The 25348-nt window shown below is 39.0% G+C and overlaps 1 protein-coding gene across 2 annotated transcripts in view; it reads left to right on the forward strand.

Annotated features, from left to right (window-relative positions):
• The window catches only part of LOC111718837 (zinc finger protein 260-like), a 99071-nt gene that overhangs the window by 14668 nt on the left and 59055 nt on the right, over positions 1–25348 (forward strand). The window contains exon 6 of one of the 2 annotated variants that reach the window (XR_004232627.1): positions 237–1901. Coding sequence is in view for 1 of the 2 variants with exons in the window: in XM_031957087.1 (XP_031812947.1) it covers positions 237–1768 (1532 nt within the window). In the remaining variant the exon portion in view is untranslated. Of the gene's footprint in view, positions 1–236; positions 4505–25348 lie in introns of those variants that run through there. The other variant, XM_031957087.1, reaches the window with a different exon arrangement.

Here is a 25348-nt window from a genome sequence, read left to right on the forward strand (position 1 = left end):
AAATTTGGAACACAAGCTATTGCAAGGATGAATGTTGAAAATTATCTATGCATGCATTTTGAAAATAAAGTTTTAGTTAAAAAAAAAAAAAGAAAGAAAGAAAGAAACAAGATTATTCTCTTTTGGCTTTGCAAATAAAAAATAAATTAGTTTGTGTTCACTTGATGGAGAGAAGTGGATTTTAATACATATGTGTGTATACTGTCTATTTTACTGTTTGTTGTTGGTTTTTCCAGAGCCAGAGATAAGCGTTGAAATGAAGGACACTACTGAGGAGAAAAGCTTTTCTGTGGTAGAACCTCAAAGACCACCATCCATAAGTCCCTGTGACTCCATTTGGAGAGAAATCTGTGTTACGCAAGAGAAAAGTCAAACTGACAACAAACCTTATAAATGTAACCAATGTGGAAAGGGTTTTCGAAAAAGGGGAACCCTTACAGTACATCAGAAAATCCACACGGGAGAGAAACCTTTTGCATGTAACCATTGTGGAAAAGGTTTTAGGAAAAAAGGAGCTCTTATTGCACATCAGAGAACCCACACTGGAGAGAAACCTTATGATTGTAACTACTGTGAGAAGGCTTTTACACAAAAGGGAGGTCTTATTACACATCAGAGAATTCACACTGGAGAGAAACCTTATGAGTGTAACCAGTGTGGAAAGGCTTTTAGGAGCAAGGGAATTCTTATTAGACATGAGAAAATCCACACTGCAGAGAAACCTTATGATTGTAACCAGTGTGGAAAGGCTTTTTGCAGCAAGGGAACTCTTATTACACATAAGAGAATTCACACTGGAGAGAAACCTTATGAGTGTAACCAGTGTGGAAAGACTTTTTGCAGCAAGGGAACTCTTACTATACATGAGAGAATCCACAATGGAGAGAAACCTTATGATTGTAACCACTGTGGAAAGGCTTTTAGAAGCAAGGGAAATCTTACTTTACATCAGAGAACCCACACTGGAGAGAAACCTTATAAGTGTAACCACTGTGGAAAGGCTTTTATCAGCAAGGGAGCTCTTATTAGACATGAGAGAATCCACACTGGAGAGAAACCTTATAATTGTAACCACTGTGGAAAGGCTTTTAAACAAAAGAAAGATCTTATTGCACATCAGAGAACCCACACTGGAGAGAAACCTTATGAATGTAAACACTGTGGAAAGTGTTTTAGAAGCAAGGGAGATCTTACTGTACATCAGAGAACACACACTGGAGAGAAACCTTATGAGTGTAACCAGTGTGGAAAGGCTTTTAGAAGCAAGGGAGATCTTATTGTACATCAGAGAATCCACAATGGAGAGAAACCTTATGAATGTAACCAGTGTGTAAAGGGTTTTATTGTTAAGGGAATTCTTGTTAGACATCAGAGAATCCACACTGGAGAGAAACCTTATGAATGTAACTATTGTGGAAAGGCTTTTACAAGCAAGGGACATCTTATTATACATGAGAGAATCCACACTGGAGAGAAACCTTATGAATGTAACCACTGTGGAAAGGCTTTTAAATGCAAGGGAGACCTTATTATACATCAGAGAATCCACACTGGGGAGAAACCTTATGATTGTAACCACTGTGGAAAGGCTTTTAGAAGCAAGGGAGATCTTACTGTACATGAGAGAATCCACACTGGAGAGAAACCTTATGAATGTAATCAGTGTGGAAAGGCTTTTAGAAGCAAGGGAGATCTTACTGTACATGAGAGAATCCACACTGGAGAGAAACCTTGTGATTGTAACCAGTGTGGAAAGGCTTTTACATGAAAGGATTGATTTATTATCCATAGGAGAATCCACACTGAGGAAAATCCTTATGAATGTAACCAATGCTGAAACTTTTAGATTCAAGTGAAGTCTTTGTGGACATCAGAAAATTCACACTGGAGGGAAATCTTATGTACATAATAAATATGGAAAGGGTTTTGTAGAAAAATCCTGATGGGTCCTTGCCAGATTTTTCAATAAATGTAAAGCCATTAAAATAAGGAGGAAAATGAATTTGGGAGAGGTCAACCAGATCCCTTTTATGAGATGGGCTTTCTCTTCATGGCTCATAGGGCTTTGTGCTTCTGAACTGAATTGTTCAGTGTAACTGCTACTGGCTTTGGAGTCAGAAACCATGGGAATTTTTGTTTTGTTATGTTTTTCTGTAGATGATCTCTGAATTCTTTCCTTTATATTTTCAGTTTTTCTCTGTTTCTCTGCCTGCTTTGCTTGAATTGTTTTCATCCTTGAGTCCCATTTTTCCTCCAGTTATGTGTTTCCAGGAGATCCATGATCCTTAGGGTTGCTGTCTTAGAATAAAATGCACTTTATTTCAGCAAGGGGCCAATGTTTTTGAATGTTTTTGTTTTTTACTTCACTTCTAGGCTGCCCTTTCCTTTATGAGTACTTCCAGTCCCTCACTATTTTCTTTCTTTTTTTTTTTTTCTTTCAGGAGATTTGCCATGGCAAATTCTAAGATTTCTATTCCCTTGGCCTGGTCATTTTGTTTCTTGTTTAGAAGATGAGATAAATAAGTCTTTTACTTCTAGTTTTCTCAGAGATTAATTCATCTGTTATACTTTAATCTCAATCTACATTTCTTCATTCCCCCTTTCCCTTTAAATCTTTTGGTAGATTCCCCTTGTTCTCTTGCCCTTTAGCTAGTCCAGTTCATTGGTTTTTAGATTTCCTCCATTTTTCTTCCCCTTTCCCATAAGGATTTCTTTCCTCCTCACTCTCCATCTTCCCTTTCTGCCTTGCCTAGATTCTCATGCTCTCATCCCTTTCTTCCTGTAGTCTCTCTCTTTTCCCCTTACACTTCCTAGAGGCAAAGCCCCCAAGGTGACCCTTCTGAGCTCTGTGCTGTAGATCATTTCTGCCATTACTTCTAGGCCAGTCCCACAGATTGCTCCTTTCCATGGTGTCTTCCTTTCAGAATGCTGTGGGTCACTACAGGGTCAGAGAGAACGCCGCTCCATTGTGGGGAATTTTGCCCCCTGATATTTACCATTTCTTTCTCCCTTTAATTTTCTTCAGCATTCTCCTTGAAATCCCAACCCTGACTTCATGCTCTCCTTCCCCTCTCAGTGCTAGTTCCCCCTAGGAGTGCAGCTCCCTCTAACTAAAAGACAAGTAGCCTTTTCAGGCACCAAATCCCCAAAATTCAGGGTGATGTCTCTTATTTCCTATAAGAATATCCATCAATCCCTCAAAGTCTGGCCCCTTCCTCTCTCCATCTTCTCAAATTTTCCAGCTTCCTGCCTGACCCCTCAGGTGGTCTTCTCTTTTCAAGCCCATGGAAGTCAATCCCACATTTTCTTGAATGTTCTCCAACCTTTTACATTCCTGGTGACTCTGTCCTCCGGGTCCTCTCTTCTCTTAAGTTTTTAGAACTCTGTTCTCTCCTGGATTTCCCCTTCCTATCTGACCACTTCTCTGTCTTCTTACTCAGGCCCCTTTTACCACAGAATGCCCCATTTTTGTCCCCTCTGCAGGGTAAGTCACCTTGGGCCTATCTCAGCTCCAGTGCTCTCTGCAATCCATTGTTCCATCCCTTACCCTTATGTCCTTGGTTTGCATTGGTCTGGCATTATTCCAGTCAGTCAGCTCCAGGGCTTGTGAAGGTCTTTCTCCTCAAGGCTGGTAGAACTTTGTGCTTCTGAATTGAATTGTTTAAGGTGACGACTACCAGCCTGGCAGTTTGTAGCCATGGGTTTTGTTTTTGGATCTCGGGTTTGGGTTTTGGAACACTGTGGGTGGGGATTCCTTCCATTGCACTTTCGTTTTCTTGTCCAGAAGTGACTAGTTCTCTTTGGCCATTTCCTTCATGAGCATGTCTATTATTTTTAACCAGTGTCCTTCCCTGAGAGCGCCCATCCTTTGCTTTTCTATGTCTCTGCAGTGTATTTCCCTTCAGCAAGGGCAGATTTTTTGACTTTAATTTTATTTACTTCATTTCCTCTGGGCTGTCCTTCACTTTGGTATATTTTTATTCCCTGTCTATTCTCTCTTCTCTTTCTTTGGAAAGAGTTATCATGCCAGAATTTCAGTATTCTATTCCTGCATCTTGGGAATGATCAAAAGAAATCCCGAAGTCCAAGAAATATGGAAAGAGGTCTGGCTGGGAAGGAGCCTCTTGATTCAGGGACGTGTGGAGAGCCCAGTCAGAAAAGTCCCAAATGAGTAGAGCCAGTAAATAATGAGGAGATACTTGGGCTTCCTCCTTCAGAGAAGGTTGGGATTCCATTAGCTCCTACCTCATATTAGTAAAAGGATGCTGTAGGAGGCTTGTGAAGGAAATGGGTCTGCAATATCTTCTCTTGGGTGTGAGTTAAGGACTCAATCACACATGAGATGTCCATCAGGACAAAGACTGCCTGACTTTACTGAAAAGCCACCCTATGGATGAAGAACGTATCAAGGCACCCTAGAGAAAAGGAAAGATTCAGTCATCCATGGGAATCCCCAAAAGTGTAAAAGAGCAATAAATTCCTCAGTTGTTCAGAAGTGAAAAAATAGAGAAATGAAAGTTGCAATGTGGATTGCACAAAGGCCATAAGGAGGTCAGGGTAGAAATTTCAAGTTAGAAATAATCACGTGACAAATTCACAAAGACAATTCTCTGGAAAGGTAGGTTTATTTAGGAGAAGAGGTTACAGAGAAAATGAAGGGAAAAAATAAGAACCTGCCATGCGAAATATAAAATAGTCCTGTAAGAGCAATAGGGTTACCCCCCCACACACAAAAATTTGGAAGACTCCATTAAAGGAATATGGTGAATTATTCCTTTAACTGACAGCCTATAAACATAAAGGAGTTTAGCAAACTAACAAGAATTAGTTATAGTTAAGCTATTCTATATATATAACTATACAGAGTAAGCACAAAGTCACCGCTAAATTGAAGGCAATATGAAGAGGGATTGGGGGGAGGGGGAGGAAGAGATAGTGCCCTGTAGAGGGTTTTGTTCTAAAAATTACTTAGCAAAGACCTTGATCATCAGCACAGCTTTTTGTTTGTTTGTTTAAATTTTATTTACAAAACATATGCATGGGTCATTTTTTCATCACTGACCCTGGAAAAAATTTCTATTCCAAATTTTTCCTTCCTCCCCCACCCCGTCCCCTAGATAGCAGGTAGTCTAATATGTGTCAAATATGGTAAAATACATGTTAAATCAAATATATTTATTTATACAATTATCTTGCTGTACAACAAAAATACGGTAAAGAGGAAAAAAAAAAAAAACTGAGAAAGGAAACAAAAGGCAAGCAAACGTCACCAGAAAAAGCGAAGATGTTATGTTATGGTCCACACTCAGTTCCCACAGTACTCTGTGTGTAGATGGCTTTCTTCATCACTGAACGATTGGATCTGGTTTGAATCATTTCATTGTTGAAGAGAGCCCCCTCCATCAGAATTGATCATCTTATGGTCTTGTTGTGGCCATATATAATGATCTTGTTCTGCTCATTTCACTCAGCATCAGTTCATGTAAGTCCAGGCCTCTCTGAAATCATCCTGTTGGTCATTTCTTACATAACAATAATATTCCATAACATTCATGTACCATAATTTATTTAGCCATTCTCCAACTGATGGAGTCACTAGCCAATACAAAAAAGGCTGCCACAAACATTTTTGTACCTGTGGGTCCCATTCCTTTTTTAAAGATGTCTTTGGGGCCTCATTTCCAAAATATAGAGAGAATTGACTCTAATTTATAAGAAATCAAGCCATTCTCCAGTTGATAAATGGTCAAAGGATATGAACAGACAATTCTGAGATGAAGAAACTGAAACTATTTCTAGTCATATGAAAAGATGCTGCAATTCATTATTAATCAGAGAAATGCAAATTAAGACAACTCTGAGATACCACTACACACCTGTCAGATTGGCTAGAAAGACAGGGAAAGATAATGCGGAATGTTGGAGGGGATGTGGGAAAACAGGGACACTGATAAATTATTGGTAGAATTGTGAATACATCCAGCCATTCTGGAGAAGAATTTGGAACTATGATCAAAAAGCTATCAAACTGCATACCCTTTGAACCAGCAGTGTCACTACTGGGCTTATACCCCAAAGAGATACTAAAGAAGGAAAAGGGTCCTGTATGTGCCAAAATATTTGTGGCAGCCCTGTTTGTAGTGGCTAGAAACTGGAAACTGAGTGGATGCCCATCAATTGGAGAATGGTTGGGTAAATTGTGGTATATGAATGTTATGGAATATTATTGTTCTGTAAGAAATGACCAGCAGGATGAATACAGAGAGGCTTGGAGAGACTTACATGAACTGATGCTGAGTGAAATGAGCAGGACCAGGAGATCATTATATACGTCAACAATACTGTATGAGGATGTATTCTGATGGAAGGGGATTTCTTCAACAAAGAGAGGATCTAACTCGGTTTCAATTGATCAGTGATGGACAGAAGCAACTATACCCAAAGAAAGAACACTGGGAAATGAATCTAAACTGTTTGCATTTTTGCTTTTCTTCCTGGGTTATTTTTACCTTCTGAATCCATTCCTGTGCAACAAGGTTTGTTCTGACACATATATTGTATCTAGGATATACATGTATCATATTTAATATATATAGGACTGCTTGCCATCTAGGGAAGGGGTGGAGGGAGAGAGGGGAAAAATCGGAACAGAAGTAAGTGCAAGGGATAATGTTGTAAAAAAAAATTACCCTGGCATGGGTTCTGTCAATAAAAGTTATTATAATAAAAAAAAATAAAATTAAAAAAAAGAGATAAAAAAAAGAAAAAGAAATGAGGCCTTTCTCCAAACTATTGAATGTAAAAATCTTTTCCCAGTTTATTGCTTCCCTTTTAGTCTTGTCTACCTTAGTTTTGTTTGTACAAAAAAACTTAATATAATCAAAATTTTCTATTTTGTGATCAATAATGACCTCTAGTTCTTCTTTGGACAAAAATTCCTTCCTCCTCCACAGATCTGAGAGGTACTTATGTTCTTCTGTTTTGTTCATAATATTCTTTATGTCTAGATCATGAACCCATTTCAACCTTGTCTTGTTATATGGTATTAGATGTGGGTTGATACCCTGTTTCTGCCATAATCTTTTTCAATTTTTACAGAAGTTTTTGTCAAATACTGACTTCTTATCCCAAAAGCTGGGTTCTTTTGGTTTGTCCAAGACCAGACCACTAAAGCCTTTGGTTATTTTGTCCTATGAACCTAACCTTTTCCATTGATCAACTATTCTATTTCTTAGTCAGTATCTTATGGTTTTGACGTCCACTACGTTTTAATATAGTGTTAGACCTGGTATACCTAGGGCACCTTCGTTTGTTTTTTTTTCCCCATTAATCCTCTTGAAATTCTTGACTTTTTGTTTTCCAGATGAATTTTGTTATTTTTTCTAAGCCACTACAATGGTTTCATGGGAGTTTGATTGGCATGGCACTAAATAAATTAATTTAGATAGTATTGTCATCTTTATGATATTCACTCGACCTATCCAAGAGCACTTGATATTGTTCCAATTATTTAGATCTGACTTTATTTGTGTGGAAAGTGTTTTGTAGTTTTGCTCGTATAGTTCATCCTTTTGATGAAGGGGTTATGACGAGGAGGAACCCCGAAACTCTCTCTCTAAAGCTCCTTCAAGGAGAATGTCTCTTTGAAGCCTGGCCTGTGTAAAAGACTCCACCTGGGAGAAACAGGATAAACAGCTTCTTTTCGTTATCTTGAGAGAGGGGCACCACTCCCATATATAACACTCACTACTAATTAAGCTCTATAGAGGTAAAGATTGGTGCACAAGCACTCATTCACTTCCAAGATTCTCTATTCTAATTCTAGCTCAGGCTGCACCCAGCCCCCATCAAGAGCAAACCCCAGCTTGTAGCCAAGACCTCTGTTAAAAAAAAAAGCCAAAGTGGGGCTCAGTCCTTGCAGAGGATCTAATATGCCATGCCTAGGAATCTCTCTCCCTGCCATAGCAGCAACCCTCTGCTCTCTGAAATGATATTCTCTTTCAGCATTACCCTCTCTCTATCTTTCTCACCTATTAGCTTAAGAAGACTTTATACCTCTCTGTAGGGATTTCTCTGCCAGGACTCCTCCATTAGAAGCTTTACTTCTCTGCTGGGACCTTGCCACCAAGGAATTCAGTCTTTCTATTCATGCATAGCAAAGGCTGACTTCCCAATGCCAACTTCTTTTACCAGTCTAGTTTTTTGGGTTCGTAAATTCCTTTACAAAGGACTTCTGCACCACCAGAAGGGATTCCCACAACTCCCTTCCCTGGACCAAACTCCCTGACCACCAGGAACCCTAACATCATCACTTTGTTTACCTCCTTAACTTCTTTCTCATTTATTTTTGGATGGATTTAAGTTTGAGGGAAAGTTGACATTCCCAATAGTATAGTTTTTGCTTTATTTCTTCTTGCATCTCTCTTAACTTCTCCACTAGGAATTTGGATGCTATCCCAGTTGGTGCATATGTTTAGTATTGATACTGCTTCATTATCTGTGGTACCCTTTAGCAAGATAGAGTTGCCTTCCTTATCTCTCTTAATTAGATCTATCTTTGCTTTTACTTGATTCAATAAATTTCTATCCCTCCTTTTTTACTTATCTGAAGAAATAAATTCTACCCAGCCTTTTATCTTCCTTTTGTATTACTATCTTTAAATGTTTTTTAAATAATATTTGGACACTTTTAACAGTCTTATCCCTTTCTGTTTTAGGGGGCCTTTCATCCATTCCACAATTAAAATAAGTAATTTTATTTCCTCCATCTTATTTCTTTAAGGTAAACTTTTCTTTCCTTTCCCTCTTTCCTCCTCCCCAGTAGTTTGCATTTAAGCCACCCCTTCCTCAAACTGTCCTCCCCCTTTAGAGCCCCTCCCCCCTTTTTACACCTCTCCTCTAATACTTCTTTATCCCCTTCTATTAGTCTTTCCTTTTCATTCCCCCTTTCCCTACTTTATAAAGATAACAAGTTTCCAATAAACCAAATATATTTAATATTCTCTCTTAGAGCCAAATCTGATGAAAGTAAGATTGTCACAAAGCTCAAATGGGAGCTTTCTTCTTTCCCTCCTCTCTTCTTTCCCTCTAGTATAATAGGTTTTCTTTGCCTCTTTATGAGATGTAATTTTCCTTATTTTGCCTCCTTTTTCATCTTTTTCCAGTACTTTCCATCTCTAGTTTCTTTCCTGAAATGGAGGAAGAATCAGGATATTCCTCAGGTATTCAATCAAATATAGCACAGATACTTACAAAAAAAAGCCACCAATTAAAAAAAAAAAAAAAAAAAAACACCACAGTTCCAAAAGCTGCAACTATGCCAAGTCACCAAATCTTTCCCCACATCAAAGGAAGAAAACAATATGCTTTTATGGCCACACAGAAAATTGATCCAATAAGATGAAACTGAATTATTCTAATAAACAGCCAGACTTATTAACATCTCCCCATTACCAAAGCTCTAACCATTTCAGTCCTTTCCATCTCTAGTTTTTTTCATATTATCATAATAAAATCAAATTATACTCGAATTCTGTAAGTATACTCATAACAGAAATATAATTCTCAAGAGTTCTTTCTTTTTTACCTTTTTATGCTTCTCTTGCGATCAGTGTTTGGAGATTAAATTTTTGTTGAGTTCTGGTGTTTTCTTTAGAAATAAATGAAATTCACTTTTGTCACTCAATGTCCTTCTTCTTCCCAAAAAGACAATGCTCATTTTACCTGGATAGCTTATTCTTGGCTGTAATCCAATTTCCTTTGCCTTACAGGAAATATCTAATTCCAGGCCCTTCAATCCTTTATTGTAGAAGCTGCTAGGTTTTGGGTAATCCCTAATTGTAGTTTCTGCTATTTAAATTGTTTCTTCTTGACTTCTTGCAATATTTTTTCCTTGGTGCTATAGTTCTGAAATTTAGCCACAATATTCCTTGGGGATTTAATTTGGGGGGTCTCTTTCAGATAATCAGTGAATTATTTTGATAGCTATTTTACCTTCTGATTCTAAAATATCAGGAGAGTTTTCTTTTATGATTTCCTGTAAGATAGTGTCTATGTTCTTTTGTTCATCATGGCTTTCAGGAACATGAATAATCCTTAGACTGCCTCTCCTAGATCGATTTTCCAAGTCAGTTGTTTTCCTAGGAAATATTTCATATTTTCTTCTCTTTTTTCATTTTTTTGTTTGACTGATTCTTGAAGTCTTATTGAGTCATTCACTTCCATTTGTTAAATTCTAATTTTTAGTATATTATTTTCTTCAGCTCTTTTTGTCATTGGCCAATTGAATTTTTTTGTTCATTATTTTCTTTTTCCATTTAACAAATTTTGTTTTTCAATGAATTGGTGTCTTTTTCTTATCTCTGTTGTAAGGCATTAAATGTTTTTTCCATCCCTCCTTGTATTGATCTCATTTCATTTCCCCATTTTTCTTCTAATTCTCTTTTTAAGATTCATCCTCATTGGCTGAGGACCTTAAAGAAAGACCTACCCAAGAATTGATTTGACCAATAAGTTTAAAGTTGCCATATTTAACTAAATAAGGAAAAATGATGCTGGGAATGAGGAAGGGACTTGATCCCTTGACTCAATCTTTAAATCCTTCAGGCTCTCAAACTTAAATAATAAGCTTTACTCGAATTTTCACAACTGTCTTGGAAGATCTCACCTCATCTCGTTCAACTGGAATATTCTTTCCAGTGCCATCCTCTCTTTATCCTCACCTATCTCCTTAACCAGACTTTATGCCTCTCTGTCAGAATTTCTAACCCTACTTCCAATCCCCATAATAAACCCTTTTATCAATCCAGGTTTTCAGATCTGTAAATTCTTTAACAGTGAACCATTTTTGGCCAGAAGGGAGCCCTCAAATCTCCCTACCCTTGTGCCAAATCCCAAGAGATTGCAGGGGAGGCAAACCTCTCCATTTGGTTCCCTGAATCCCAAACCTACCACTAGACCTCATCGTTTAACTTCCTGACCACCAGAAACCCTAATTTCATTTTGGTTCCCTAAATCTAAACCTTATCAGAAGGACCTGGATTATGAAATTGTGGAAAGTAAAGAAGCTTGGACTACAGCCAAGAATAAACTACCATTGAGCATTACCTTTTAGGGGAACACTGTCCATTACCTTTCAGGGAAAAAGACTGATGTTCAATGAAATATGGCATTTCCAATAACTTCTGATGAAAAGACTAGAGCTGAACCGAAAATTTGTTTTGGAAATATAAAACTCAAGAGAAGCATAAAAAGAAAAATGGGAAAGGGGGAAAAAAGTGATATTTAAAGGTTAAAATGTTTACATTCTTAGATGTGAGATGATATTTGTAAAGCATAATTCTTGAGAATTAGGGGAGTTAGAAGGTGCATTCCTAGACAGAAAGGATGGCCTGAGTTTGACGTGATGGTATAAAAAAGAAACTGAGGGGCAGAAAAGGATTCTGGGGGGAGAATAGGAATGGAGAGGTTAAATGGAGTAAGATATAGCACAAAAGAACTGTTGCAGTAGCAGGAAGGAATGGAGGATAGTTTAAAACTCATCAGATTTGGTTTGAAGAGAGAATAACATACACACTTAGTTTGGTAGAGAAATGTGCCTTGCCCCATAGGAAGGTAGGGAAAGAGGAAAAAAAGGGAAGAGGAAAGGTAGAAAAGGGGGAATTAACATTTCTACCTGAGGTTTTCCCCAACCTCAATACCAAAAAAATTAGAAAAATTAAAGTATATGATAGATTTTAGGATATAAAATACTGACAGTCAATGAAATCAATTCGGTGAATATTAAATTATTTACATAGAAAACCTCCATTATCCTTTCATAGCCGACTGATGGAATTCAGTGACCAAATTTGAGGATGTAGGTCCAGTTCCTTTTTGTTTCTTTGAAAACAAATTGAAATTTAAGACAGTTTAATCTACTCCCCTCCTGTCTAAGGCAAAATTCACCATTATCTTAATAGTTATATGTCCACCCCCTCACTCAGTATTCACCAATCTCGGCCCAGTCACCTGATAGGTGAATACCTTTTTTGCAAAGGATAAGTAGGGGAGATGACTCATCAACACTCATTCCCAGCACAGCTTAGACTCAACTTAACTCCATTTCTGCACTTTATGGTTTCTTCCTTTCCAGAGAAGGGATAACAACTCCAGAAATAAGGTCAAGTTTATAAGAGAAAGCTTGGAGGGAGCTCCTGGGAGGGTTTGAAGAAGCAAATCAGAGAGGAGGGAGCAGAGAGGGGGAAAGGGGCGGTGGAGGGAGTGGGGCAGCCTGGGAGGAGGTGGAGGTGGGGGAGATCCGGCCGGGGGCGGGGCCTGTAGTCCTGGCCCTGCAAAGGCCTCCTGCCCTGGGGGATGGACAGGGCGGGGCTAGGAGGAACCAGAAAGGCTCGCAGAGGGTTGTCGGAAGCTTCCTGCCCTTCGGCCTCCTCCCTTCCCTCAACCGCTGATTAGTTTGTTTTGGAAGCCAGAACCTGTGTCGTTCCCAGGTAGGTCCAGCCAGCGTCCCCCCAAATTGCTGGCGGCCCGCTTGGCCCGGCCGCTGAGTTCCTCCTCTTCTGATCTCGTGGGAAGGTCCTCCGGTCTGCGGAAGCACCCCCCTAAGTCCTGCTGGTCCCCCAACCCTGCCCCTTGCCCACATTGAAGACTTTCTCCCGAGTAAGCCCAGAGTCCCGGTCTCAGCTTTTTGATCAGGAGCCAGGATCCAGGCCCTCCCTGTCGCCACCTCTTGCTTTAGAGATCCTCGAGTCCCCTCCTTCCTACCGCCAGGAGCGCGCCATGGACCCAGAGACCAAAGGTTTTTCCCGGCCCCCTTAAGTGAACCCTCCTTAGGCTGGTTCCCGTCGGTCCCAGACTTGTGGTTCCCAGTCTGCACTTTCCCTTTAGGGACTCCCAGCCCAGACTCCACCAGGGCGTCCCCGCGGTCTTCCCCAGCTCCTAGGTAGACCTGGGGACCCAGGCTTCCTGCTTTCCCGGGTGCAGCTGTTCCCCTTGAGAGGCCCTGATGGAAACTAGGGAATGGATCTGTTCCATGAAGCAGGTGTGCTAAGGCTGGAGGCTGCGCAGGCCCAGTAGCCCTTTTTACCCAGGTACAGAGTTAGAAGCTTCTGCCAGAATGGAAGCTAATCGCATCACAGTTTGGGGGAAGAACATTTGACTCTTTCTCCAAAAACTAACAAGATGATGCAACAAACCCTATTATGGTTTTCTTGCGGGTGATGATACATTCATATGTTTCAATGTAACAGGGTGAATCTCAGAGTGGAGCAGCCCTGGATCCTGACTCCATTCCCTAAAGAGAACTAAATTTCAAGCTTCTCTCCTTCATCCCTCCCTGATTTCCATGCCCAGGACTTCAAGTTCCCAGAGAAGATGTGATCTTTTATTTAAGCAAAAGAAAACCCCCTGGGTGCAGGACCAAGAAGGCCTGAGGAGCTGCTCTGCAGGTGAGTGATGTGACAGCAGGGATATGAGCATTACAAAAGGCTTCTGGGAGGTAGACTGAAGAAAATGTTAGGTTTCGGGGAGAGAGACCTGAGTTGGAATTTTTTTTTTTAATTGTAGTGAGATGATTTATTTTAAATTCACATTGCTTTATAAATTATGTTTTGAAAGAAAATTCAAAGGAAAGGGAAAAACCATGGGAGAGGTAAAAAACACAGAAAAAAAAAAAAGAAGTGAGCATAGCATGTGTTGATTTGCATTCAGTCTCCTCAGTTCTTTTTGTAGATGCAGATAGATGGCAGTTTCTGTCCAGTCTATTGGGATTTAAAGAGATCTTAAAGGAGGGAGACCCACATGTGGAAAAATGTTTGTGCAGCTATTTCCTTAGTGACATGAAACTGGCAAATGAGTGCATGCCCATCAGTAGGGGAATGGCTGAATAAGTTATGACGTATGAATGTCTTGGTATGTTATTTTTCTATAAGAAACAATCAGCAGAATAATTTCAGAGAGGCTTAGAGAGTCTTACATAAACTGAAGCTAAGTGCAATGAGCAGAACCGGGACATCATTGTACTGGTTACAAGAAGATTATGTGATGATCAATGCTGATGCAAGTGGCTGTCTCCAATAATGAGATGATTCCACTTCCAATGATGTTGTGATGAAGAGAGCCATCTGCACCCAGAAAGAAGAGTGTAGAAATTGAGTGTAGTTCATAAATAGCATTTTCACTCGTTTTGTTGTTATTTGCTTACATTTTACTTTCTCAATTTTTTCTCCTGTTTAATTTAATTTTTCTTGTGTAGCAAGATAATTGTATAAATATGTATGCATATAGTGGATTTAACATATATTTCTACCATATTTAACATATATTGGACTACCTGCCATCTAGGGAGGGCTTGGGTCAAGGGGGAGGGAAAAGAAGACTAGATTTTGCAAGGGTTAATGTTGAAAAATGATTTATGCATGTTTTGAAGGTAAACAGCTTCAATAATCATTATACACATGCACACACACACATATATATAAAAAGAATGTCTCTTGGACTGCTTGGGATCCCTGAACTACTGAGAAGAACCAATCCTTTTCTGGTTAACCATTGTACATCCTGGTTGTTGTTGTGTACAATATATTCCTGGTTGAGCTTGTTTCACTCAGTTGAAATAAATATTTCCACACCTTTTATAATCAGTTTTGTTACATTTATTTTTAAAATAATGGTCCAAAGATAGGCCTAGGAAATATAATAAAAAGATGACAATACCCCTAAACTAATCATTTAGTGCATACCAGTCGACTAAGAAAAATATTTTAATATCGAAAAAAAAACAAAATTCATATAGAAGAACAAAAGGTCGAGGATCTCAAGGGAATTAATGGGAAAATGGGAAAAAATGGGAATGGGAATGGGAATGGGAAAAATGGGGAAAAAAAAAAAAAAAACAAATGAAGGTGGCCTAGCTGTATCTAAAACTATATTATAAAGCAGCAGTCACTAAAACCATTTGGTATTGGCTAAGAAAAGATTAGTTATCAGTGGAATGGGTTAGGTTACAAGACAAAAAGTCAATAAGAGTCTAGTGTTTGACAAACCCAAAACCTAACTTTGGGATAAACATTCATTATTTGACAAAAGTTGGGAAAACTAGAAATTGTATGGCAGAACTAGGCAAGGACCCACACTTAAATGTATACCAAGATAAAATGTCCATGATTTGGCAGAAAACAGATTATAAAAAATTAGAGGAAATAGGATAGTTTACATTAGACTTGTGGAGATGAATGAGATCTTATTATCCAAAATAGAAAATTTTGATTATATTAAATTAAAAAGCTTTTGTATAAACAAAACTAATGAAAAAGATTAGAAAGGAAGAAACAAATGGGAAAAACATTTTACAGTTAAAGGTTCTGATAAAGGCCTATTTAAAAATATATAGAGAATTGACTCAATTTATAAGAAATCGTTCTCCAATTGATAAATGGTCAAAGGATATGAAAGACAATTTTCATGATAAAATTGAAACTATTACCACTGATGAAAGAGTGTTCCAAATCAATTGATCAGAGAAATGCAATTAAAAAACTTTAATATACCAACACCCTGGGGATTGGCTAAGATGACAGGAAAAATAATGATGAATGTTGGAGGGTATGCAGGAAAACTGGGACTATGCCTTGTTGGTGGAGTTGTGAATGAATCAAACCATTCTGGGAGAAATCTGAATTATCCAAAAAGTTACAAACTGTGATATTCTTTGGGATCCAGCTGTGCTACTACGGCAACTCCAAAGAATAAAAGAAGGGAAAGGGACCGGCTGAAAAATGTTTGTGGGCCCTGTTTGATAGAAACTGAAAATGAATGGATGCCCATCAATTGAGAAGGTGGGTAAATTTTGGTATGAATTATGGAATATTATTGTTCTGTAAAGAAAACCAGCAGGATGAATACAAGAAAGGTTGGAGATTTTATGAACTGATGCTGAGGAAATGAGCAGAACCAGGAGATCATTATACATTAAATCAATACTTAGAGGGATGTATTCTGATAGAAGTGGATTTCTTCAACAAAGAGGGATCAACTGGTTTCAGTTAATCAATGATGGACATAAGCAGCTACACCCAAAGAAAGAACACTGAGAAATGAATGTAATCTGTTTGTGTTTTTGTTTTTCTTCCCGGGTTATTTTTACCTTCTGAATCCAATTCTTCCTGTGCAACAGGAGAACTGTTTGGTTCTGCACATATATATTGTACCTAGGATATACTGTGACAGATTTAACATGTATAGGACTGCTTGCCCTCTAGGGGAGGGGATGAAGGGAGGGAGGGGAAAAGTCAGAACAGAAGTGACTACAAGGGATAATGTTGTAAAAAATTACCAAGGCATGGGTTCTGTCAATAAAAAGCTATAATTATTAAAAAAAAAAAAAAAAAAAAGGATAGAGGAGACCTGTGTGGTGGTTTCAAATACATTACTGATTTAAAATAATAATAATAATAATAGTCCATGATCTTCATGTTTCACAACTTGTTCAGCCATTCCCCAGTTGGTGAGCATCCATTCCATTTCCACTTCTGTGCTACCACAAAAAGAGCTGCTACAATCATCATTGCACATGTGGGTCCTTGTCCCTTTTTGATGATGTCTTTGGGATAAAGAGCCTGTAGAGACACTTCTGGATCCAAGGGTATGCACAGTTTGATAGCCCTTTGGGCATAGTTCCAAATTACTCTCCACAATAGTTGGATCATTTCAGACATCCCCCAACAATGCATTAGTGTCCCACTTTTCCACATCCCCTTTAATATTTATCATCTTTTCCTGTGATCTTAACTAGTCTGAGAGGTATGATGTGGTAGCTCAGAGTTACATAATTTGCATTTTTCTTATCAATAGTGATTTAGTGCATTTTTTCATATAACTCTAATTGGCTTTAATTTCCTCATCTGAAAATTGTCTGTTCATACCCTTTGACTATGTATCAATTAAGGAATGACTTGCATTCTTATAAATTTATAACTGTTCTTTATATATCTTAGAAATTAAACCTTTATCAGATATACTAGTAGGCCATAAAGATTTTGCCCCAGCCTTCTACTTCCCTCTTAATCTTGTTTCTGGTGGTTTGTTTGTGCAAAAACTTTTAATTTATTGTAATCAAAGTTGTCTATTTTGCCTTTGATACTGTTCTCTAGTGCTTCCTTGCTCATAAATTCCTCCCTTCTACAAAGATGTGATAAATAAATTATTCTTTGTTCTCCTAAGTGGTTTATGGTATCATCATTTATGCCCAGATCCTGTTCCTATGTTGCCCTTATTTTGCATAGAGTATAAGATGTAAGTCTATAATGAGTCTCTGACATGTTATTGTCCATGTTTCCCAGCAATTTCTGTCCCACAGAGAATTCTTATTCCATCCTTTGAGTTTGGGGGTTTATCACATGCTACATTGCCATAAGCTTTGATTATTATGTCCTATACATATAATCTGGTCCACTGATAGCCCATGCTATTTCTTAGCCAGTACCAAATGGTTTGCTTACTGCTGCTTTGTAACATAGTTCTAGGGTAGGTACTGCTAAGTCACCATCCTTTCTGTTTTGTTGTGTATATTTTTTTTGTTGTTGATATTCTTGACCTTTTGTTCTTCTAGATAGCTTTTGTTGTTTTTTTCTAGTTCTATAAAATGTTTTTGCAGTTTGGTTGTTATGGCATTGAATAAATAGACCAATTTAGGCAGAATTGTGATTTATATCAGCTCAACCTAACCATGAACAATTAATATTTTTCCAGTTGTTTAGATCTAATTTTCTTTGTGTAAGAAGTGTTTTGTAATTGTGTTCATATGGTATTTGGGTTTGCCTTGGCACTTGCTCCCCAATTATTTTATTTTGTCTATAGACATTTTCAATGGAATTTCTCTTTGTGTCTCTTGCTTATGGGCTTTATCAGTAATTTAGAGAAATACTGATGATTTGTGAGACTTCATTTTATATACCTCAATTTTGCTAAAGCTGTGAATTGTTTTCAGTAGATATTTTGATGGTTTTCTAGGATTCTCAAAGTATCTCATCATATCATCTCCAAAGAGTAATAGTTTTATTTCCTCATTGCCTATTCCAATTCCTTTTATTTTTTTTTCTTTTCATATCAATGAAGCTGACATTTCTAGAACAGTGTTGAATAATAGTGGTGATAATTTAACCCCTGATTTTACTAGGAATGCATCCAGCTTCTATCCATTTCATATAATGCTTTCTACGGGTTTTAATGAAGTATTGCTTATTTTTTTAAGGAAAGTTCCCTTTATCCCTATGCCCTTTAGTGTTTATTTACAAGAATGGGTACTGTATTTTGTCAAAAGCTTTTTCTGCTTGTATTGGGATTATAATATGATTTTGGTTGGTTTTGTTATTGATGAGGTCGACTGTAGTAAGTTTTCCTGAAACTGAAGTAGCCATGCATTACTGGTAAAAATCCCTGTGATGACCACATATTTTAAAATCAGCCTGAGTCAGGAATTCAGGTTCAGGGAAAATCTTCAATCTTTATTCTCAGTAGAGGTGAAGAAGGATCAGAGGTAAAGGGAGATTGGAGGTAAAGGGAGATTAGCAATGTCAGCAGCTGAATCAAGAAGCCAGCCAGACCAGAAACCACCAGACCAGAATCCAACCAGCAGTCTCTCTCCGGCTCTCCGCCTCTCTTCCTGCCCCTCTGCCTCCACCCACCAAAATCAACATTTCCTATACAACACATCAGGACTTGCACAGACAGTGGGTGGGGGCCATTCTTTCTCCAAGCATGTATATTAATAGAGTATGGTAGTATGGTCCAATTACTATTTAGCCTCACGTGCTTGGGACCTCAGTGCATCAACTCAAGTCTCAGCCCATTACATCTCCCACTTTCTTATGTTTTAGAACACAAGTGGTCATGCCATCCCTGGCTCGATGTGGTGTAACAAACATGAATTGTACATGCAAGTAGCAGAATAACAAACAATATAAATCAAGATAATGTTGTAAAAGATCACCAGAAGTCCTAGAAGGAGGGTATGTAAACAACAGTCACGCATATGCCTTCTTCAGCAGCCAAGAGATAGTCCAAAACCAATCTATTGTCCATTGCTTCACATGTTAGGGAATCCAATGATCCCCCTAAGTTTTTAAAGTCCTGCAAAAGTCTTTTTATGTGTTAGAGAATCCAATTATTCCAGCATATTTTGAAGTCCTGTAACAGTCTTATCATTTCTCAGAGAATTCAATAATTCCTGAGCGTTTTCAAGTCCTACAACAATCTTATGTCTCAGAGAATCCAATGATTCCTGAGGGTTTTGAAGTCCAACAATATTCAATGTCCATGAGTCAAACGCCATAACTGACACGCTCTTTCAATGGTGAACACAATCAGCAACAGAACCACCTGATATTTCTTGAGTCATCTCCTTCGATTCAAGGGTCTACTCTGTCTTTCTGTGATGGACAAGGCGAATACGGCTCGTTGGAACCCATCTGATTCCTTCTCCACCTGTAGAGATACAAGCAAACCCTCTCCCCCAAGCAGTTAGCCTATCTGGTCCCTTCCATTTACCACTTTCTGGGTCTCTCCACATCACCTGGCAATTATCTAAAGATAGTGGAGCTGCTCGCACTGGACACTGACCTTATGGTGGGTTATAAAACCTGTCTGCTGGAGCCAGTACATCTTTGTCAAAAATCAAGAAGTTAATAGTATAAAGAGGTAGATTTAGAAGTTTTCTAGGGTTACCTGTGGCTCCCCCTTTCTTTTGTTTTGGAGAAGCATCTTAATATTTCTGTTTCTCCTCTCTACTATTGCCTGTCCTTGAGGATTAAAAGGTATGCCCGTGGTGTGTAAAATCTTATACTGTGCACAAAAGTGTGCAAAATGTTTGGAAGTATAAGCAGGAACATTGTCTGTTTTTATTGCTTCCAGCACACCCATAATGGCAAATGCTTGTGTGAGGAATTCAGTGACCACTTGGGCTGTCTCTTTTGCTGCTGGTATTGCATATACCTGAAAAGTTATCTACCACAACGTGAATAAAAGACAGACGACCAAAAGATTTATAATGGGTCACATCCATTTGCCAGATTTCATTGGGTCTCAAACCATGAGGGTTCTTCCCTGGAGGCAGTGTAGGAGCGGAGGAAGGAAGGGAAGCCATACAGGCTTTTACTATGCTCCTAGCTTCCTTTCTTGTTATTCCAAATTGTAAATGTAAGCTCGAGCAGCTTGATGATATTTAGAATGAGATGCCTGGGCTTCTTGGAATAAAGGAGTATTGGCCAACATAGTTAGAAGGCTATCTGTCTTTGAATTGCCATCAAAAATGGGACCTGGAAGTCCACTTTGAGAGTGGACATGCAAGATATAAATCTTACCTGGATGCTTTCTCACTTGCTCTTGAAGTTTCTTAAAGAGCTGATATATATTAGAGGCTGCAAATTTTATTTGGGCTGTGGCAATTCTTTGTACCACACCTACTGAATAGGCCGAATCAGATATTATATTTATGTCTCCTGGATAATAAGTAAGGGCTAGAATGATCGTTACAATTCATTCTGCTGAGTGGACTGAAAAGGAGTTCTGACTACTCTCTTTATAGTTAGATCATGAGAGTACACAGACAAATATTATGTTTGGATGCATCCGTGAAGATAGTTGGTCCTTTAAGAGGAACTTTAGAAACTTTCCTTCAAGAATCCATGCCAATTATGTAATAGTCTGGTTATCTTTAATGGAGACCCATGTGTAAAATTTGGAGCCATGGCTAATAAAATTTGCCACTCTGGGATGGTCTCACAACACACATTAATTTGTGTATTGGCATAAAAGGTGTATATCTTGTCAGGTCTTGTCCCACATAATTGTACTGCTCACTTAATGGCCTTTAATAAAATTCTGGCCACAAGCACTGGGTAAGGAGTAAGGCTTTGTTCTGGTTGTGCTGGGAGGTTCACCCATTCTATCACACTGTCTCCTTGATGAAGGACTGCTGTGGGTGCCTCTTGTGTGGCAAAAACTGATATTTCCAAGGGTTTTTGAGTGATTCTTTCAACCACATTGGATAAAGCCAGTTCAACGTTTCTCATAACCTCTTGAGCTTCTTTTGTAAGCTGGCGTGGTGAACTTAAAGCACTAGCTCCCCTTAAAATGTCACACAACGGTTGTAACTGATAGGTAGTCAAGCCTAACACTGGTCGCATCCATTGGATATCTCCTATCAATTTCTGAAAATCTTTCAATGTGTTTAGCTTCTCTGTTCTTAAGAACAGTTTTGTACTGTAAGCACCTTAGGGTATACTTCATATCCTAAATATTGAAAAGGAGCATGTCTTTGAATTTTTTCTGGTGCTATGTATAATTAGTAATTCTTTAGTGTTTCTATGGTCTTTTGTAGATATGCTTCTAACATATGTTCCTTGGGTGCACATCCCAATATATCATCCATATAATATAATAGCATAATTTTTGGAAATGCTTTTCTTACTGGAGCAAGAGCAGTAGCAACATACACTTGACACATAGTAGGGCTGTTTTTCATTCCCTGTGGCAAAACTGTCCATTCATATCTTTTATAATGGTCAGCTAAGTTAACACTGGGCACTGAAAAGGCAAATCTTTTCATATCCTCCTTATCCAGAGGGATAGAATAGAAACAATCCTTAATATCTATGACCCAAAGAGGCCATTCTCTAGGCAACTGAGTAGGAGATGGAAGTCCAGGCTGAAGAATTCTCATAGTTGCTATCTGTTCATTCACCTTTCTTAAATTTGTTAACATCCTCCATTTTCCAGATTTCTTTTTTACAACAAATACTGGGGAATTCCAAGGACTTAGAGAAGATTGTAAGTGTCCTTGGTCAAGCCGCTCCTGTACTATATCTAATAAGGCCTGAATTTTATCGCTACCTAAGGGCCACTGTTCTATCCACACTGGTGTATCAGTTTTCCATTGGATAGGAACAAGTGAAAGTGTTGGCAGGCCTTCAACAGCAGCCCTGCTTAAAAAACCGAAGTACTCATTTTTAACCCTAATTGCTGTAAAACGTCTCTTCCCCACAGATTGATGGGGATTTTTTTCAACTATAAAAGGAGTAAAAACTCCTGTTTTGCCTTCAAAAGGCTATCTCATAGGGGCAGCACTAACTTCATCTGCTATTGATCCTCCTATACCAGATATGTAGGTGTCTGCCTTTATCTTTGGCCAGTGACTGGGCCAGTTGGCACCTCTAATGACTGTATGATCTGCACCTGTGTCTACCAATCCTTCTAATGGTAGGCCATTTATATAGATAGTGAGCTTAGGTCAGTCAGTTGTTAGTAGCTACTGTCCAGTATATTCCTAGATTTTGTGGTCTGGGTCAGAATCTGGGTGACTATCACCAGCTCGCTTATTAGGATTCTGTATGAGTAAACCTGATGCTACTACTTCTCCTGCTAAGTCACACATTGTCTGCCTGTACTGGGATATTATCTACACATTCCCCAGTTTCCCACATCAGTGTGGATGGACACTGTTTTGTACGTACTTTCAGGAGGTAAAATGGTCAAGCCTACTGTGCCTCGAGGCAAGGGATCCATAGGCTGGAGAGAAACAGATTTCACCTCTCCAGTGGGTATTTCAGTTGTCCCAGCTACATACAACTCTATTCTCCCTAATTGTAATCCCTTTCTCCCATCAGGTTGCTTCCTGGCTGATTGATTGTGTAATCCCTTTCTGCCATCATATGGCTTCCTGGCTGATTGGTCATGTCTGGGTTTTGGACTTCTAGGCACTCTCTGGGGGCACCATTGGATGCCATCATGCCCCAAGGGTTTTTTGCCTGGTGCCCTGGGGCTGGGCCCTTCATCCCGTTTCCTTGAACCTGTCTACATTCTGAGGCCCAGGGGAAGCCTCTGTTGCATTTTGGACATGGGCTATTGGGTCTTGTTCTCCCACCCTGTTTTCTCACTCTGTCTCTACCAACATTGAGCTTTCAGATGCCCTACTTTGCCACACTGAAAGCATTGACGAGTTTCTCTGAAAGTCCCTTGCCAGAAAGGACCCTGTCTTCCCATGTTGGGATCTTTGGAAGTCTGCATCATAGACTGGCTGTAAAAGGCATTTGTGCCCACTGTGGCACAGCATCTTATGAACTCCTCTAAAGGAGCATACTTGTGCAGTCCTAGTATAATTCTTCTTCAAACCTCATTAGCATTTTCTTTAGCAAGTTGCCTTATCAAAATGTCTGTTGCTGCATTTTCACCATTAGTTCTTGTGATAGCAGTTTGCAAACATCCCACAAAGTCAGCAAAGGGTTCATTTGGTCCGTGTGTTATTTTTGTGAATGCCTCACTCTTGTCATCTTTATTATGGAGAGAAGCCCACGCTTTGATAGCATTAGCAGCAATTTGCTCATATGCTGCTATGGAATAATTAATCTGTACTGTGACTTCTGCATAGGGACCTATACCTGTTAGGAGGTCATAGGTGATTGCAGCATGAACTGCACTTTGACTATTTTATTGGGCTTGCATCCTACAGAGCTCACTATATTCAGAAAGCCACAAGTAGTTTTATCCAGGTTCTAGGCATACCCTTGCTATAGATCTCCAGTCATTACGGGTCAAGATTTCAAAAGCCAAATTCTGTAATAACATCTTAACATAAGCTGATGTAGCCCCATAAAGAGTGCAAGCCTTTTTTAAGTCTTTGAGGATTTCTGTGTCAAAAGGAGTGTATTTTCTACTTTCTTGACCTGAAGAATTAAACTCTTGTATTACAGGAAAATGTGATGTTGGATTTCTGCTACATCAACCCCTTCCACTTTGGCCTTCATTAGTCCCTTTTGCAATCTAGTCATAGGAGTAGTTGGAGGCTGGGGGGGAGGTGCTGATGCTGTCAGTGCCCCTCCCCCCCCACCAACTACTCTTCCTGCCTTCATCCCAGAGCATGGAATTGATGGAGGAGAGTCAATTACCTGCTCCTTAGGTAGGGATGGAGCTGCCTCACATTCCCCACACCCTTGAGCCTCACTTAAGTCTCCATGCCCTGTGGGGATATGGTCATTAATCTCTTCATTGTCTTCCTCCTTTATCTCAGGGTTCCCCATTTGGCTATTTCTAGAGCTTTTTTTTCTTTCTTCTAGAAATCATAGGGTTTTTAGGGCCAACTGTACTATATTATATAGATAGAATGCCTCGATGGAAATTGAATGAGGACCGTTTTCCTTGTGATATGCGGAGAGCTGTTGCCCAATTAATGTCCAATTATCTCAAGAGATTTGCTCTTCCTCTAAGAACCAAGGGGAGGTGGGTTTTAATGTACCCAGAAGTCTAGCTATCTGTTCCCAAGTTATAAGTAGCCCTTGGTCTTCTAACAGCTTAAGCATGCTTTCTATAGCACCACTCCTGGGTGTGGTTGAAGGGGTTGGGGGTAGGAGGGGATGGAGAATATTTAGCTAGCATTTGTCCCATTTCAGCAAAAAAAAAAAAAAAAAAAAAAAGGTTACTAGTTTAGTTTTTAAGAAAATAAGTTCCCTGTTTGTCTAGTAACAATACTCACCCAAGTTCCTGGTCACTGGAGACTTCTTCAGTGAAAGTAGGGTCCTTGGTTCCCACACTTGGACGTCAAACTTTACGACCGCGTATTTTAAAATCAGCCTGAGTCAGGAATTCAGGTTAAGGGAAAATCTTCAGTCTTTATTCTCAGTAGAGGTGAAGAAGGATCAGAGGTAAAGGGAGATTAGCAATGTCAGTAGCTGTGTCAAGAACTCAGCCAGACCAGAAGCCACCAGAACAGAACCCAGCCAGCAGTCTCTCTCCGCCTCTCTTCCTGCCCCTCTGCCTCCACCCACCAAAATCGACATTTCCTATACAACACATCAGGACTTGCACAGAGAGTGGGCGGGGGCCATTCTTTTTCCAAGCATATATATTAATAGAGTATGGTCCAATTACTATTTAGCCTCATGTGCTTGGGACCTCAGTGCATCAACTCAAGCCTCAGCCCATTACAAATCCCAATTGGTTGTAGTGTACTATCCTGCTCATAAGTTGCTGTAATCTCTTTGCTAATATGTTATTTAGAATTTGTGCATCAGTATTCAACAGGGATATTTGTCTATAATTTTTTTTTCTCTTTTAGCTCTTCTTGTTTTAGGTAGCAGTGCCATAACTGTGTTGTACAAGGAATATGGCAGTACTCCACCTATTTTTTCCAAATAGTTGACGTACTATCGGAAGTAATTTGTTCTTTAAATGTTTGGGAGAATTCACTAGTAGATCCAACTGGCCCTGGAGATTTTTTTTTCTTAGAGAGTTCATTAATGATTTGTTCAATTTCTATTTCTGAAATGGAACTATTTAAATATTTTATTTCCTCTTCTATTAA

This window comes from Sarcophilus harrisii, chromosome 2 (genome assembly GCF_902635505.1).
Source record: "Sarcophilus harrisii chromosome 2, mSarHar1.11, whole genome shotgun sequence".
Classification (NCBI taxonomy): domain Eukaryota; kingdom Metazoa; phylum Chordata; class Mammalia; order Dasyuromorphia; family Dasyuridae; genus Sarcophilus; species Sarcophilus harrisii.